This window comes from Sinocyclocheilus rhinocerous, unplaced genomic scaffold (assembly GCF_001515625.1).
Source record: "Sinocyclocheilus rhinocerous isolate Xijiao unplaced genomic scaffold, SAMN03320098_v1.1 scaffold1201, whole genome shotgun sequence".
NCBI lineage: Eukaryota > Metazoa > Chordata > Actinopteri > Cypriniformes > Cyprinidae > Sinocyclocheilus > Sinocyclocheilus rhinocerous.
The window spans coordinates 1,523,779-1,539,722 of NW_015654059.1; the positions used below are offsets into that span (position 1 = coordinate 1,523,779).

A 15,944-nucleotide genomic window follows, 5' to 3' on the forward strand; every position below is an offset into this window, starting at 1 on the left:
TGAGATTTGAAATTTGAGACTTTAGTCTTTGCAACTTTAGGGATCTTATCCATTCACGAACAGCTTGTGACACTCCAAAGAGAAAGGAAAATTTGAAATTGCATCATATGACCCCTTTAAAATTCTGAACGGTACTGATAGATAAGTCAATAATTATTTTCATGTTATGGCCAAAAACTGGATAAATGGCAGACATTAAAATTTTTAATGAACGAGAATTAAAATTAAAATTGAATGCTGCAATAAAATTAAATTTGAAACCAATATATATTAAATTAAATATCCAATATTGACAGATATCGATAAATGAAAAATAAAATCTCTAATATCAGTCAATATACCAATATATTGTTGGGCTTCACGATTTGAGGGAAAAAATCGTATTGTGATTTTTCTGATAAAAACGGCAACTGCCATTTAAAACGTGAAGCTCTTTTAAAGCTCCAGAATTACTGTGCTTGTCTGTAGGGCTGCACAATTTGGCTAAAAAAAACTTGTGATTACATATAAATTACTCTTAACAATTATTATTTTTAATATGATTATTAGTATTAGAAATTAAAAATGAACAAAATAAGAAATATTACTACTGTAATATTTTATTGTAAAATAAAAAAATATAATAATAATTATAACGTTTTCATTTAACAGCACTGTGAAATTACAATTACAATTACAATTAATAATAATTTTCAAATGTTAAACCATTGAGTTTGTAGCGTAAAACCACAGGGATCCCTTAAAGCTTCTCTTCTGTTGACTAAAGCTGCCAACCATAATCTGCAGTTTGGTTTTATTATGATTCATCGCAGCACTAGTATATCGTGCATCCTTAGGGCAAACACTGTTATTCCCATCATTTAAAACCTAGCATGACTGTGACAGGAAATGATACATTCGCAGACTCACAGGAAGTGGCTGCTTTCTGAGACTGAACACTCTAGTGTCGCCCAGACTCAGAGAGGCGATGATGGGCTGGGGTCCTAATGATGGCTCGTTGTCACTGTGCCAGCCAATGCTGTCTTTACCGTCCCGGTACAGGTTACACAGCAATGAGTTAAACTTGTGACCGCTCTTCTGCTCAACGCCCAGACATAGAGTGGTGAGAACTGGATGCCACTGTAATAGGAGGAAAATACTAAAATAGATGCTTTACTTTACATATTGATAGATGTCATTTTTGTTTGCTCACTTGCAGTATGCAATAGTCATATACCTGAGTATTGGCCTGCATAGCGGAACGTGAATATGTATACGGCAACTCTCCATACCAACAAGTGAGCCTGGGTTCCTCATATGCATCACCTGAAGAGCAAAACATACTGAATATGAAGCATGTTCAGCTATTTCTACTTTCAATACTGCCTAACATCTATTTAAAGGGAAATTAAAGGGATAGTTCACCCAAAAATGAAAATTCTGTCATCATTTTCTCACCCTCAAGTTGTTCCAAACTAGTAGGAGTTTCTTTCTTCTGTTGAGCACAAAAGAAGATATTTTGAAAAATGTTGGTAACCAAACAGTTGACGGTAGCCATTGGCTTCCATAGTATGGAAAAAAGAATAATAGGGAAGTCAATGGGGACCAGAAATGGCTTGGTTTCATTTTTTGGTAAACCATCCCTATTAAGTAATATTCAGTTAATATTACTGATAATTACTACACTAATACTATCAGATGAGAACAAAACTTGAACTGAATTGTGCTGGGTAATGAAACTATTGTCTTCTGTAGAGCAGCTTTACAGCTGAAACTGAATTAATTCCACAATTGATGAATTTTGCATTTTTCTGTGAAGCTGCTTTAAAACAATCTGTATTGTATAAAGCGCTATATAAATAAATGAGACTTGACTTAATGATCATTTAAAAATAAAACTAGATTTTTAGCTTTTCTGAAGTACAAACAAATGTTTACCTAAATGCCAAGAGCAAAACTAAATTGTGTTCTAAATGGATTTAGCATGTTGCTATGTGGTTTCTAGGGTGTTCTGGGTGGTTATTTACCACAATCAGATTTTTTCACCTGTTTTATAATCTGGAAGGCATAAAATCTTATTTCAAAATGCTTAAAAACTAATAGCACATCTCTCCACAACAAACCGCCTGAAAGCTCGTGGAACCAGAATATTTGTCAAAACGATCTTGATCAGTCACAGTCAAACGTGAACTGCTCTTGGTCCAAAGCAAATGTTTAAACATTTGGTATATTTGGGACTTTTTCAAATGATGTCGGTCTTGGAGAAGGTAAACAGATGAGGGAACTGGAGGCAGTGGCATTCCTGCCAATTTACTGATGGAGAAGGACTGGAAAATGTGAGTCATTGTGGAAAGAGCACTTTGTGAACAAGTGAGTGGGACTGACGCAAAACGTCATCATCAACGTGTGCACAAAAACATGCTTATTTTGATTCTTCTGCTTTGGTCTTGGGTCAGAACCTGTTTCTCCAAATTAGCACCAAGGCTCAACATATGCTACTGGAAAATAATGTTTTTGCTGCTGGTTCAATTTACTTCAATAAAAAGAACCAATTTCATTGATTTTTGTACACTAAAAATACGTAAATCTGAAGTTTAATTCATTTGTGTTGGGACTATAGTACATGAATAATTTTAGTTGCATTAACTGAAACTGCATGGGTCTTTTATGATGACTATGCTGATGACTATATTTTAAAATGTTTTTATGATGACTATGGTCTTCATTGCTTCATTCAATGAACATAGCTGTGCTAATGGAAGTGCAGTGACAAACTAAAAATGCACGTCTAAAATTAATATAAATGAATTTTATGTAAACACTTGCCTTAAAAGTGAAGTTAAATCATTTGATGAACTTGTTCACTTTTTAAATTTTACTTAACTAAGTTGGGTGGATTTTTACTTAATTCCATGTGTGAAAGTTACTTGAAAAATATGAGTGCAAAAACCTACAAAAGAAAAACTGAGTAAATTTTACTTGTGCACTACACCCTGTTACGATGCTATTATGACACTTTTGAACCCTATAAAGCCTACTGTATCATACTGGATAAAGGAACATGATTAAAACTTGAAAAACCTGCTGGGCACAATCTACTAGATCTGATTTATAGTTTATACTTTTTTATCACATAAATGCCAAGAGGCCTACAGCAACATTAAAGGAGCTGCAGGAATTTCTGGCAAGCACTGGCTGTGTAGTACATGTGACAACAATCTCCCATATTCTTCATATGTCTGGGCTATGGGGTAGGGTGGCAAGAAAAACTTCTAAGCCTGGCTAAATTTAGCAAAAACACATTTTAAGTTTCCCAAAAAGCATGTGGGAAAATGTGTTGAAACCAAGGTTGAACTTTTTGGTCATAATTCTAAAAGGTATGTTTGGCGAAAAAACAACACTGCACATCACCAAAGGAACACCATACCCACAGTGAAGCATGGTGGTGGCAGCATCATGCTTTGGGGCTGTTTTTCTTCAGCTGGAACTGGGGCCTTAGTCAAGGTGGAGGGAATTATGAACAGTTCCAAATACCAGTCAATATTGGCACAAAACCTTCAGGCTTCTGCTAGAAAGCTGAAAATGAAGAGGAACTTCATCTTTCAGCACAACAACAACCCAAAGCATACATCCAAATCAACAAAAGAATGGCTTCACCAGAAGAAGATTGAAGTTTTGGAATGGCCCAGCCAGAGCCCAGACCTGAATCCGATTGAAAATCTGTGGGGTGATCTGAAGAGGGCTGTGCACAGGAGATGCCCTTGCAATCTAACAGATTAGGAGCATTTTTGCCAAGAAGAGTGGGCAAATATTGCCAAGTCAAGATGTGCCATGCTGATAGACTCATACACAAAATGACTGAGTGGTGTAATAAAATCAAAAGGTGCTTCAACAAAGTATTAGTTTAAGGGTGTGCACACTTATGCAACCACCAGATAATTGACAGCATACCATGTCAGCATCTTGGAATCTTGAAAGTTTGTGGTAAACATCAGCACGTCTCCTTAAACGTAGGATCTAGCGACGACGTATGATGACGTGTAACTGTGTAGTAGTGGTTTCTCATTTCTTAGATGAAGGGGTATAAAATAGAATTGGGATTGGGCCTATATCTCCAGTTCACTAGGAGGTTAAAACACAATTTTTTCCCCCTCAACTTACATTACCTCAACATGCAACTCACCCATCATCCTATAATTGGTCTTTTGTGACCATGGCAGTTCAGCGAGTAGCTTGCTAAACATACAGTCGGCCTCCTCCTGCTGTAGAAACCCTGGTATGAGTCGCAGTCTGGACAGAAATAAAGTACACAATTACTTAAATGCAGGTAGTGATCTTCTGAAGGTAATTTATTTTAGTTTAGGCCACTTTAAATCTGAGCATTGTTACCTGGAGACACCAGTAGGCCCTTGACTAATCTCATAGTCACCAGCATTTCTGAGAAAGAGAAGAAAACAACACACTTGATATACATGCTGTGTCAATCAACAGGTTTTATTGCTTGAAAGTGCCCGGGACTGAGTCACGCACTCGATCACTTTCTCTACAGGAATCTCTCTGATGGGCTAAAAAAAAAGAAATACAGAATAAATCAGAAACACTCAGATTTGACCACTGTCCAAGAAAACAGCATATAAAAGCCACAGAATGGCCCTTACATCTGCTGGCTGATGGAACTCAAATGATCGCGGTCCACATTTCCATGATACTGCTGCCGAAGGGACATGTTGAGCTGAAACAATAAATGCATATACTCTTAATTTAGAAAGCAATACACTGATACACTGTTCTACACCTATATTGCCTGTTTTCCCCCCTGAAGTCCATGTAAAATGTTTAATTGTAATCATTTCCATGACGTTTTCATAACTTTATTACTGCTTCTTGAAAGTAATTTATTTAAGCATTTATGGTAAAAATCATAAAAACACAAATCATTTATTCAATCACTGTTCTTTTCAAAATTGTGTTAATTTTCATGACGTTTGCAAACTTGGAATCCACTGTATGTTATTTAAATCAGGCCATGTTGTGGAATACTAAACATGTGTTAATATGTAAACATATGTCAACAAAATTCATGTTTTTTTTTTTAGACATCTTTAACTTTTACTGTACAGGTATTATAATATGAGAAAGATGGCATACCAGTTGGCTGTTGTGGTTTGTGAAGAGGTTTGGCCCAGGAGCCCTGGACTCTAGCTCGCTGCCTTTTATCACTCATTAAAAGCTCAAAACTTATCTGACAAGACACAACACATGTCAGTGGGCTTTAGTACCTTAGAAGGACCAAATGTATTTATTTTTTCAAGTTTTACAATTGACTACAGAAGAAATGTGCTGCCATCTTCAGGTAATTTCAGTAAATCACTCATTACAGGATAGCACTTTCATTCTGGAATGTGCCTATATGTCAGTTTAAAAAACCAATCTTTTCAAAAGTATATATGATGAGCACAGAGAACTATATTACAAAATTCATAAGTATGTTTGATGTAAACAGACTTATGACATCTTGTATATTAAAATTTGCACACCTCGACGGAGACACTGTTTTTAAGTTTTCTGTCAATTTTTAATGACCTGACAGCGTTGTCCCAAAAATGAGCAACTTAAACAACACTTACACACAGTAGTTTCGATGCGATTTATCTCATTCTTCAGAGCGTTGGTTGAACATTTGTGTAATAGAAACACAATCAGTTCTGGTGTTCGGCGAAACGTGTCCGTGTTCCTACAATGACCAGTGAAAATGCTTCCTAGTTCCTACCCTGAGATGATCGATACCAACACGGTTCCTACCCCCTTCTTCTGGAAGTACACTGCTGTACATATATATATATAATATGCATAAAATGTGTATAATACAAATACAATGCTGTATATTTGTTTAAAATGTACTACGTATGCTCCTACATACTTCTAGTAGTTTTCCAATATTACAACTTAAATTATTTAGAAACTAGAATAGTTTAATCTTTAGAACTACTATAATCTACTAAATTACTTACTATTCATCTAAAATTGTATATTAGGCACTAGACAAGGTATTTTAATATCTTTAAATAAATACCTCATAACAAAATAAACACCTGGATTCAGGTGTGTAATTTTACAATGATTACATCAGCTTTGCTATTTACACAAGGACAGATAATTTCTACTCTAGACCAAAAAGCTAGATTAAGTTTTTAAAAATTATGAGATGACTGTATAACACTCGGCAAAGCTTTAAACTTTGAATTGTATAACTGTATTATCATCATAGATTACTGCAAATCTGTTGCACATCATTTCTTGGAGTACAAAAAGTATCAGAACCCCTCAAAACTATTAAGTAGATCAGTGTTGAATTAAGCCCAGACATTTTATTCGTCTCTTTGTAACATTTACAATCTAAATCCAACAAAAGACACAAAACCGTAAGCAGCATCATAAAATTTATTAAAAAAGACGAATACAAAAATCAATACAGAAATAATTTTTATTAACAAACAAGATTTCAGATTGTCACATATCTGTAAAGCAGCACATTTTGTTCCACTCTTCAACACGTCTGGAATGAAAACATTCAAGTTTTAAACCAGGGGCGACTAATGCGGTTTAACCACCTGGATGTTTTAACTTGACTGGCACTGGTCCATAAATAATCATACAGAGATCCAAGCTATGGAGGTATTCCTCAAATCCACCTCTGGATGAAACTCAAGACAAACGGGTGACATTCCACCACACCTTTAAGTCTTCAGTGGAGAAAATCATGTAAACGTGCATTAGATCTCCTTTCAATAAACGTGACCTAGTTTTAGATTCTATAAAAAGGCACAGGTTTTAAATAAACCAAATCTGACACGTAAACTTACAGCCTGAAAAGGCCAATGTACAAAAATGAACTTAAATCAGACCTTTGGTTTTATATTGATACAGTACAAGATTCAAAAAATATTCACCATAGATTTGCTAAATATGTTAAATTAATGATAAGAAAGGCCAGCACCCATTTATCACTCATCAGAAGGTCTAAGGCACGAATGCAAACTAGTTATTGGCAGTTAACAAGAGTGCAAACAGATAGTACCAGATAAAAAGAAAATGCATAATTAGTAATTAAATAAATATAAAACACCATCCCCATATAAATAACCCTCTGCTTACAACAGCAGTGGCCACAAAACCCTCCCGACACTTCTTTCACCCTATAAAGAAGATTTGTCTCCATTTCTGGCAACCAGTCAATAATAATGAGTCATTGTGGAACGTGAGCATGTCCAAAGAGAACAAAAACACACAACATTTAACACACAAAAAAAAATATTACGTAAGAGGAAGCACTTCAAAGATGTGAGATTCAAAATGACTCCAGTGAATCTCAAATCTCAGCACATGTTCTGTAAAATATCTCATCCAGTTTGGTTTCCGTCACACAATATCTTCAACTTATTGCAACTTTCTCCTCCTGAGGTATCCGCCGCGCTGGGCCTTGTTCATGCTCAGACCCAGGCAGAGGACCAGCTTGATGGGGGCCAGAACAGTGGTCACCCAGCCCTGTGGGACACAAGTTTAGGGTGACACCATGGTCAATGAATGTCTAAAACACTGCTGGATGAGACATACCATGACGGCGTGAGGGAAATAGCCGTTGGTCTGGTCTTGCAGTCCCACAGTGGTCAGTTCAGCAGCTACGTAGCGTTCAGGGGTGGGCTTGTCCAGGGTGGGCTTCCTGATCTTCGTCATCTTGGTAGCCACAAAGAAAGGCAGCACACTCTGGTAGGGACAGAAAGATTTGATGTAATTCACTAAAAAGGCACTTTAGGCCGGCTGGATCTTTACAATTCTTATCTGATAGATCTAAACAAAAACCTTAAGAGTCAACAAGAAAAAAACATCAATTTTATTAACGAATTAATACAGTTCTTGTTGTATTTACTGCCCTCAACAGTCTCTTGGCAATCGATGATGCATTTACACTGCCGTTAAAAAGTTTGGGGGCAGTAAGATTTTTAATGGTTTTGAAAGAAGTCTCTTACGCTCACCAAGGCTGCATTTAATCAACAATACAGTAAAAATTGCAATATTTGGTATATAGTGATAGTACATGGTAACAGTAAAATGACTTTAATTTTTGATTTTAATTTATTCCTGAATTCCTTGCAGTCTTCACTGTCACATGATCCTTCAGAAATCCTTCTAATATCCTGATTTGGTGCTCAATAAACATTTTATTATTATTAATATGTTGAAAACAGTTAATATTTTTGCTGAAAACAGTCATACGTTTTATTCAGGGTTCTTTGATAAATAGAAAGTTCAAAAGAACATTAAACATTATTTTAATAATATAAATTTCATTACTGTCACTGTTGATAAATTTAATGGATCCTAGCTAAAAAAAAAATTTAATTAAATAAAAATTATATTAATAAAAATAAAACATTACTGACCCATCACACACAATCATTTCTATTTTAATGCTGGTTCTCTTACCTGGATGATGATCCCTTTGCACTTGTACTCTGCTTGAAGGCCACGTGAGAAGAAGTCCACAAAAGCCTGTAGAAAGATGACAAGTAAAAATCAAAACCTCAAAAAATAAAAGCAAACTAAAACCAATAATTTCAAAATGCAACCAGTGAATTAAGGCATCACAACATTATAGTACATTATAGTGCACAGTATAAAGTATTGTGTTAGTAAATTTTACATATATTTTTTTTAATTCTGTTTAAGTGATCGGTAGATGACAAAAAAAAAAAGAGAAAAAAAAAAAAAAAATCTAAAATAATCTAAATGCAATTTTTTTTTTTTTTTATAAAATAAATATTAAATATCCAATATGGACTGGGACAAATAAATTAATTGAAATTTAATTTAACAAATTTTAAAACAATGTATGACCAACTTAACTTTAGATTGTTTAATATAAACAACTTTAAAAAGTTTTCTGAAACAATTATGACCACTGATATCTCTGAAGAATGTTGTGAAGACACTCGCCTTGGTGGAGGAGTATATGGTCAGCATTGGGACGGGGAACATGCCACTGGCAGAGGAGATATTGAGGATGACACCCTTAGCTCTGCAATGAAAAAGCAAACTTTATCATTGCAATGAAAAAGCAAACTTTATCATTGCAGATTGCATTTCAACTAATCACGTTTGACATTGACATCAAATAGGGTATATTTCCAGCTGTGGAAACCTGAAAGACGCTGTCACCCACTGTACTTCATTTCAACACACATCTAATGATGGTCGCCATGTGTGTTGCCATGGCACCAGCTTTCTCATGCAGTACCCCTGCAGCTGCAGTAGAGTGCTGGGGAGTGCAAGAGGGATGGACCTATTTGTACAAACTTTGCCCAGCTCCATTATTGGCCGCAGAGTTGCACGTGACTCAGCAGTAGCCATTAGCCAATGGGATCAGTGCATTGTTGTTTTTCAATTTCACACAAAGAGTGGGGGGGAACAGGAGGGGAGCAATACTCAGGAGGAAAATCCCTGTTTTAAAAGCTGCACTGAATTCCTTTTTAGTGACAGCGGCTGTTTTAGGAATTCCAGTAAGATGCTGGAAGGATGTTTTTATATCAAACACCAGGACTTACCTTGCCTCCATTCTGGGCAGCACCAGACGAGTCATCTGGAGAGAGAAAACGGGACAAAAAAAACAAACAAAAAAAACAAGTTCTCACATGCTCCAAAATGACTTGACACAACATTAAAAATCTGAAACACTAATATATCACTCCTGCATTAGAGAGAAAGAGAGTGAGGGAGGGAGAGAGAATGTGTGGGTGGGAGCGTTGGTGGAGATCAGCAAAACACAGTGAGAGAGAGAACAGGTACAACAGTAGGAGGAGTACATCAAAGCGGTTGCAGTACTTTTAAATTTTATGAATTTGAATTTTCAAAATTAAGAATTCCGAAACCCTTCAACAGCCCAATATGTTGTTTGCGTCTACTTACTTGGCACACTGAGGTGATGTTGACATTGATCATGGTGGTGATGAACTGCGAAAGCAAATTAAAAGGTGAATATTTCTTAACGATAATGGCTACTAATAATTAAACCTTCCTTCTCAAACAAAGAATTTACTCACGTTTTCCAAATCAGGGATGTGGAGGAAGAATTCAGGGTATGAATATGAGATACCCACATTGTTCACTATGAATCAAGAGAAAAAAATAGAAAATCAGATGTGGTTCAATATGATTGAGATTGGGTATCTGAAATATGCATGTTCTAAAAAATCACCACTAGGTGGCGATAAGGCATCAGGAATGAGACGTGAGCTCTAAACTACACAGAAAAAAAAAAAAACTCAATTGCTATTTCAGGTGAACAAAACAAAAAAACAACACCAACTTTCTGAGAAGATGAGGCCAAATAAAAGAGGTTTAAAAGCAACACGGAAAGGGAATCAAGAATTAAAGTTGTGTGCATGTCAGCTTTCCGACAAATTTGAGTTTTGGGTTGCTTTCAAGATGTAACAAAGGCCCAAAGTAAAAGAAACTTACCAAGGACTCCAATCTCCAGTCCAGCGAGACCCTTTTCGATTTTAGGATAGATATCAGCCTGACCGTAGTCCACTGCGATAGTTTTTGTTTCCACGTTATATGTGCTTTCTGTAATTAAGAGACATAAAAGACGCTTAATGCAAAGAAACAATGCAAACCCCCCTGAATACTACTGAAACGGTCATTGTTCCAGCTGCAGACCTAATATTGGCATTGGAGAACTCTGTCCAAGAGCAGGCATCCCTGCTATTGCTACTGTTCTAAAAATAACTTCTCTGGGACTTTGCCCATTGCACCAAAACACAGATTTCTGGCCAGCAGGAGGCGCTGTGTACCAAAGAAAGGCTGTCAGAGGAACTTCCTACATCTCCCCTCCTCTGCTTGTTTGAGGTGCCTGCAGCAATTAGAATTTATTGTCCAAAGGCTCATTTGTCTAAACACTGTTCCAATGAGTTATGAGAGGAAAATTCCTCTCAGGTCTCGCTGCGAGAAGCGGTTTTTTTTTTTTTTTTTTTTTTAAATCGAATGGTTATTTTAAGAACAAGAACACATAAATGAGCTTTTTTTTTTGTCCAGGGGGCTTGTGGGATACTGCTCTCCGTGACTTCTAACACCCCAAATGGAAGATGATCGATGCAAATGTGAGGTTTGAGAACCAGATTTGGCAAATTACATTCTGGTTCGTGACTAGCCATAACCTCCCCCCTCCCACCCATTCTGTGTTGCCAGCACGACTGTGGTTCTGGCAGACTGGGATTTTTCCCCTTCCAACCTCAACAGTTTAGCGCCTGCATTTAAAACAGCTTTAAAGTTGATAATAACAAAATTTTATTCTAATAAAAACAACTGTTTGCATCCACATGGAGCTTATGATTCCTGACAGGGTGTTTGAGTGGAATGGGTGCTTTCAAGAGCTGACCATGGGCGAGTTAAGAAACTCCGTATTGTTACTTTATTATTCAGTGCACACATGGAGGCCAAATCAGTACAAGAAAACTCCCATTCCCAATATCATGGCCTGTCACACTTCATTCATACCAAGAAGAAATGCAATTAAGGATTTAAAAAAAAGAAGAAGTCATAAACACCTTAAAAACTTCAAAGGAAGGGGTGGAAATAATAATAATTATTATTATTATTATTACTGTTATTATTATTATTTCATATAAAATCACAGTCAACTAAAATATTAAATAATTTGCAGTAGTTGAAATAAAGCTGAAATAAAATAGATTTAAAAAAAGTAGAAAAATAAGAATGCCAAAAAGCACATAAAATTACTAAAACTTAAAAAAAAAAACTAAAAAAAAAAGCTAATTCAAAATATTAGTACATAATATAATAGTATATAAATAGTACTTCCACTCAATAACACTGAATACAATACACGTTAATTATATTATATTATATTATATATGCATGTCTAGCTTGATTCATAGCATATAAAGAGATGAAGCAGAAACTGCTTTCACACTGAAAGCCTCAACGATGCCTCAAATGAATGATCGTGGCAGTTGTGATTGTAATGTGATTGTACAGGAAACGAGTCATAGCGGTTGTGATCCTTCACACGTCTTATTGGTCTAACGGTGGATGTTTGGCCATACAGCACCTATGGGACCAGTGACCGACTGAAGGCACAGACTGAAGAACCTTCATGTTACATGTACATCATTGGAGCAATTATCTAGCATCTAAAGAATTCACATTTACTGGAACAGGAAAGGCAAACAGTGTTTCGGCCCTATTCTGAGAAGTTTCGTGCATGACTCCTGGAGCTCGGTGTTGACCTTTGACTGTGCACTCCTGCCAGCCTGCATCAGCTCTCCGCCCAGTCAGTGAACCAGGCCCCCACTCTGCCTCTCAGGCCAGGGCTAAAAATAAACCCAATTTCATTAACATCAGGAGGACTGTCTGTCATTCACAGAGATGAGCACTGCGGTTTGCTAACACACAGATGGCCGAACACTGACCGAGAGACTTTGCCACGTCTTCAAGCTTCTCCTGGGAACGGCTGATGAGCATCATAGAGAATCCTCGTCGAGCAAGCTGAGAGAGAGAGAAGATAGTTTGAATCACCTTATTTATGACAGAGAGAAACAATGCAAAGCATGTGTGTTGATAATTGCCATGAAAACATCTCCTAAAAGTGGTCCATGTCACCTTCTTTGGCTATTTTCATGGTAAAAACCATACTTGAGTTACTATTAGAATTTAAAATGGAACATTTGACTAATTTTTTCCTCAAAATTCTAAAACTAAATATGGATTAACTTGATTTCAACTGTATGAGAGTGGTGGAAATATTACAATATAATATTTGACAGACAATGAGCTATGACAAAACTTGATATTTGCAGCCTTAAGTCTTTAATTTTTGTTAAGATAGTCTCTCCTAAGGTTAATATGTAAAAACAACTAGAATCAAGCTAGAAGTTAGTTGATTTCACTGAAAAGTGTAAACATTGTGCCATTTTCAAAACTTTTTCTGAATTCTGACCAGCATAGCAACAGTGCCTCAACCAATAGTGTGTGTTTAGGGGCGGGGCTATTTGTTTGACCAATAACAAATGAGGGGAGTGTCTGAGAGGGAAACCTGTTTGAAAACAGTAATTATTTTTTCACAATTGTGGATTACTCACTTTTAACTGAAAAAGCTAAAGATGAAGCTGAATGTTAACTTTGGGAGTGAGCAGTGACATGAAAGAACGGCTTTTAACTGTACGAGTTATGTGAGGTAACAGGTCTTTTTCTACCAGCAGTCCTCTAGTCACCCTCCTTCTCATGGCCTCAGAGTGAAACCTCTGTCTTGTGATGAGTCACTGTGCTTTCCGTGGAGCGAAGAGATAAATAAGAAGAGAAACCCTTACCTCCTCCGCATAGGATTTCCCAATCGCATCCGTGGCTCCCGTCACAACTGGAAAAAGGAGAAAGAAAGAGACTGGATCAGTATTTGCGGCAGCTTAATTACTAATTTTTCTCATACATACACAGACAGAAAAAAAAAAAAAAGAAAACTTGTCAAAAAGCTAATTTCAGGCAAAGAGGTACTCGGATAGACCAGGTTCAAATCAAAACAATCCTACACCTGCTAAACTGCCATCTAAGGGACGATAAAATTGAAGGGTGTCATTTTAATTAATGTTAAAATACTATTATATTTTAGCCTACTACGTAAAAACTGTTCCAAGTAGCAATTTGTAGGTTGATTTCCCTGAAAAGTGTAGCACTGACATTTTCAAAACTTGTTTTGAACCAGCTCAACATGGTAACATTGGCTCAAGTAATGGGCCTAAGGCAGAGCTATCAGTTCAACCAATGGCAGACGAGTGAAATATTAATCATTTACTTCAGCCTTATTTCACATAATGCACAGGATCTTTCTTAAAACTAAAGTGTACAATTTTTTGGTTGAAATACGCTTAGCCTAATAAGTGAGGGCAACAATAAACATGCCATTTCTAGGTTGATGTCCTCAAAAAATGTAAACATTTCCTTTATGTGGCATTTTGAAAGCATTTGTTGTTTGAGAATCACGACAACCCCAACATGGCAACAGACACATTGGCTTTTAGAAAACTATAGCCATTTCTAGGTTGTTTTCTTCAAAGTGTAAACACTGTGACTCTAAGGCATTTTAAAACATTTTTTTTTTGCATTTAACAATTCTGACCAACAACACTGGCTCAACCAATGATGTTAGTTGAGGGCGTGGCTATCAGATGTTTGAAAACAGTCATTTTTGTCATTCCATTTAGTGATGCTTGCGGCACAGAATGACACCCTTCACATTTATGACTATTCGTTAAAATGGAATAGTTAAAATTATCGTTTAAACCATAAATTCCACCCAGAAGTCTGAATTTATTAATTGATTTTATAATGAATTTTCCATTAACAAGAATTTTTATTTTTACTTCAATAGTACTTCACTTTGACCTAAAAACAGCTTGTAGTCTGACCAGATATGGACTACAAAATATTGCTAATGAACTCAAACACTACAACACTCAGAGGTCCATCTGAATGTCCCATGATGCTCTTGTTTTACAAACATGCACAGGAACAGAAAAGGCGAGCATTAAGACACAATGTGTGATCATGGCTGATCAAAGTGTGGCATAGGCAGTGGTCATTCGCAAGAACAGGGCTGTGGGGGAGATATGACGTCTGTAGAGCACGACATCACATGCAGGAGGGGTGAGGAGGGATCCTGGGTGCTGCTGAAAATAGAAACCAGAGGGAGAAGGGAGGGTGGAGGGGGTAATGGGAGACTGCGCAAAGTCAAATGTGGGTAGAAAGTGAGAGAGCACGACAACGGTTGTGAGAGCACTGGATCGAAAGAGAGAACAAACAAAAGACAAAGTGATTCACAAGCTCCTTTTCCAATTCATCCAAAGAATGAAGCGCATCCTGGTTTGTCTCAATGGAACAAACTACATTAAAGAAATAGCTGACCTGGTTGTCAACATTCTTCAAAATATTATCTTTTGTGATTCATAGAAGTAATTAATTCAGGTTCTGAACAACATGAGGGCGAGTAAATGTCAATATTCATTTTTGGGTGAACTATGCCCTGAATAACAGCAAAGAGCTTGTGAGGATATGGCGGAAGAACAAAACTCATATTATGGACATCAAAAACACTGTACTTCCTTAGTTCGAGAAAAACATACAAATTTAGTCACAAATCCTTCAAAATGTAACACTACAACCATAAATTCTGCTCTTAAAAGCATTCTTAGAAACATTCCTCTAACAAAGGAGCATTTAAAAAGCAAAGGTCACCAAAAATGAGACAATTAGTCACGCATGGGGTTGCATTTCACAAAAGGTGGCAGGTGTCTCACATTTGGCTGGGGCCATCGATCCATAGTTATAATCAACAACCATCAAAACTTGACACAAAATCCCAGACTAATCAACACCTAGATTACTTAGATATCCGAGGAGCATTCGGGGGATGATTTTAACACATGAGACTGTTCATAAACGCACCGCCGCCTGTCAAAACCCAAGACTATCCCACAGAAACACTTTAATCTGTGACAAACCATGAAGATGCATGCAAGCGGCTACATTATGAAAGCCACTGATGCTTGACACTTCTGTGAGCATGAGTATTTTGTTAGCATGAACATTATTAGCAAGCTTAAAAACAAATGTATAAAAATAGGCCCAGAAGAGCACCCTTTGCAAGCGAGCAGTCGTGCTCTGGTACGTTCACGAACAGTACGTTCAGAAATACGGAGCCGCACAAGCGCACTGGCCCTCCTCCGACTCCAGCGCTAAAAAAAGCAACCGAGTGAGTAAAAATAGCTGCCTCGTCTGGAACAGCCGCAGCACTTGAATACCAACAAGATGCTGCCCGCTCACCCTCAATCTCTCTCTCTCTCTCTGCATCCCCCAGCAACCCAGCTCATTGTAGAGCCTTCGGGGGGGTGGGGGGG

General features: G+C 37.0%; 2 protein-coding genes across 7 annotated transcripts in view; both read right to left on the reverse strand.

The window, feature by feature from the left end:
* LOC107716661 (alpha-ketoglutarate-dependent dioxygenase alkB homolog 3-like) overlaps window positions 1–5,772 on the reverse strand; it is a 10,808-nt gene extending 5,036 nt beyond the window's left edge. For 2 of the 5 annotated variants that reach the window (XM_016523164.1, XM_016523160.1), the window contains exons 1-8: window positions 5,607–5,740; window positions 5,128–5,221; window positions 4,638–4,711; window positions 4,510–4,544; window positions 4,369–4,416; window positions 4,163–4,269; window positions 1,217–1,305; window positions 910–1,119 (exon numbers count right to left, since the gene is read on the reverse strand). In XM_016523164.1, coding sequence (XP_016378650.1) covers window positions 910–1,119; window positions 1,217–1,305; window positions 4,163–4,269; window positions 4,369–4,416; window positions 4,510–4,544; window positions 4,638–4,711; window positions 5,128–5,203 — 639 coding nt within the window. In that variant the 5' untranslated portion in view covers window positions 5,204–5,221; window positions 5,607–5,740. The other 3 variants (XM_016523163.1, XM_016523162.1, XM_016523161.1) reach the window with 3 other exon arrangements.
* Window positions 5,773–6,447: 675 nt separating this feature from the next.
* The window catches only part of hsd17b12a (hydroxysteroid (17-beta) dehydrogenase 12a), a 20,602-nt gene continuing 11,105 nt past the window's right edge, over window positions 6,448–15,944 (reverse strand). For both annotated transcript variants that reach the window (XM_016523274.1, XM_016523275.1), the window contains exons 2-11: window positions 13,365–13,411; window positions 12,468–12,543; window positions 10,495–10,602; window positions 10,077–10,141; window positions 9,943–9,987; window positions 9,582–9,616; window positions 8,974–9,055; window positions 8,464–8,529; window positions 7,594–7,743; window positions 6,448–7,524 (exon numbers count right to left, since the gene is read on the reverse strand). In XM_016523274.1, coding sequence (XP_016378760.1) covers window positions 7,417–7,524; window positions 7,594–7,743; window positions 8,464–8,529; window positions 8,974–9,055; window positions 9,582–9,616; window positions 9,943–9,987; window positions 10,077–10,141; window positions 10,495–10,602; window positions 12,468–12,543; window positions 13,365–13,411 — 782 coding nt within the window. In that variant the 3' untranslated portion in view covers window positions 6,448–7,416. The remainder of the gene's footprint in view (window positions 7,525–7,593; window positions 7,744–8,463; window positions 8,530–8,973; window positions 9,056–9,581; window positions 9,617–9,942; window positions 9,988–10,076; window positions 10,142–10,494; window positions 10,603–12,467; window positions 12,544–13,364; window positions 13,412–15,944) is intronic.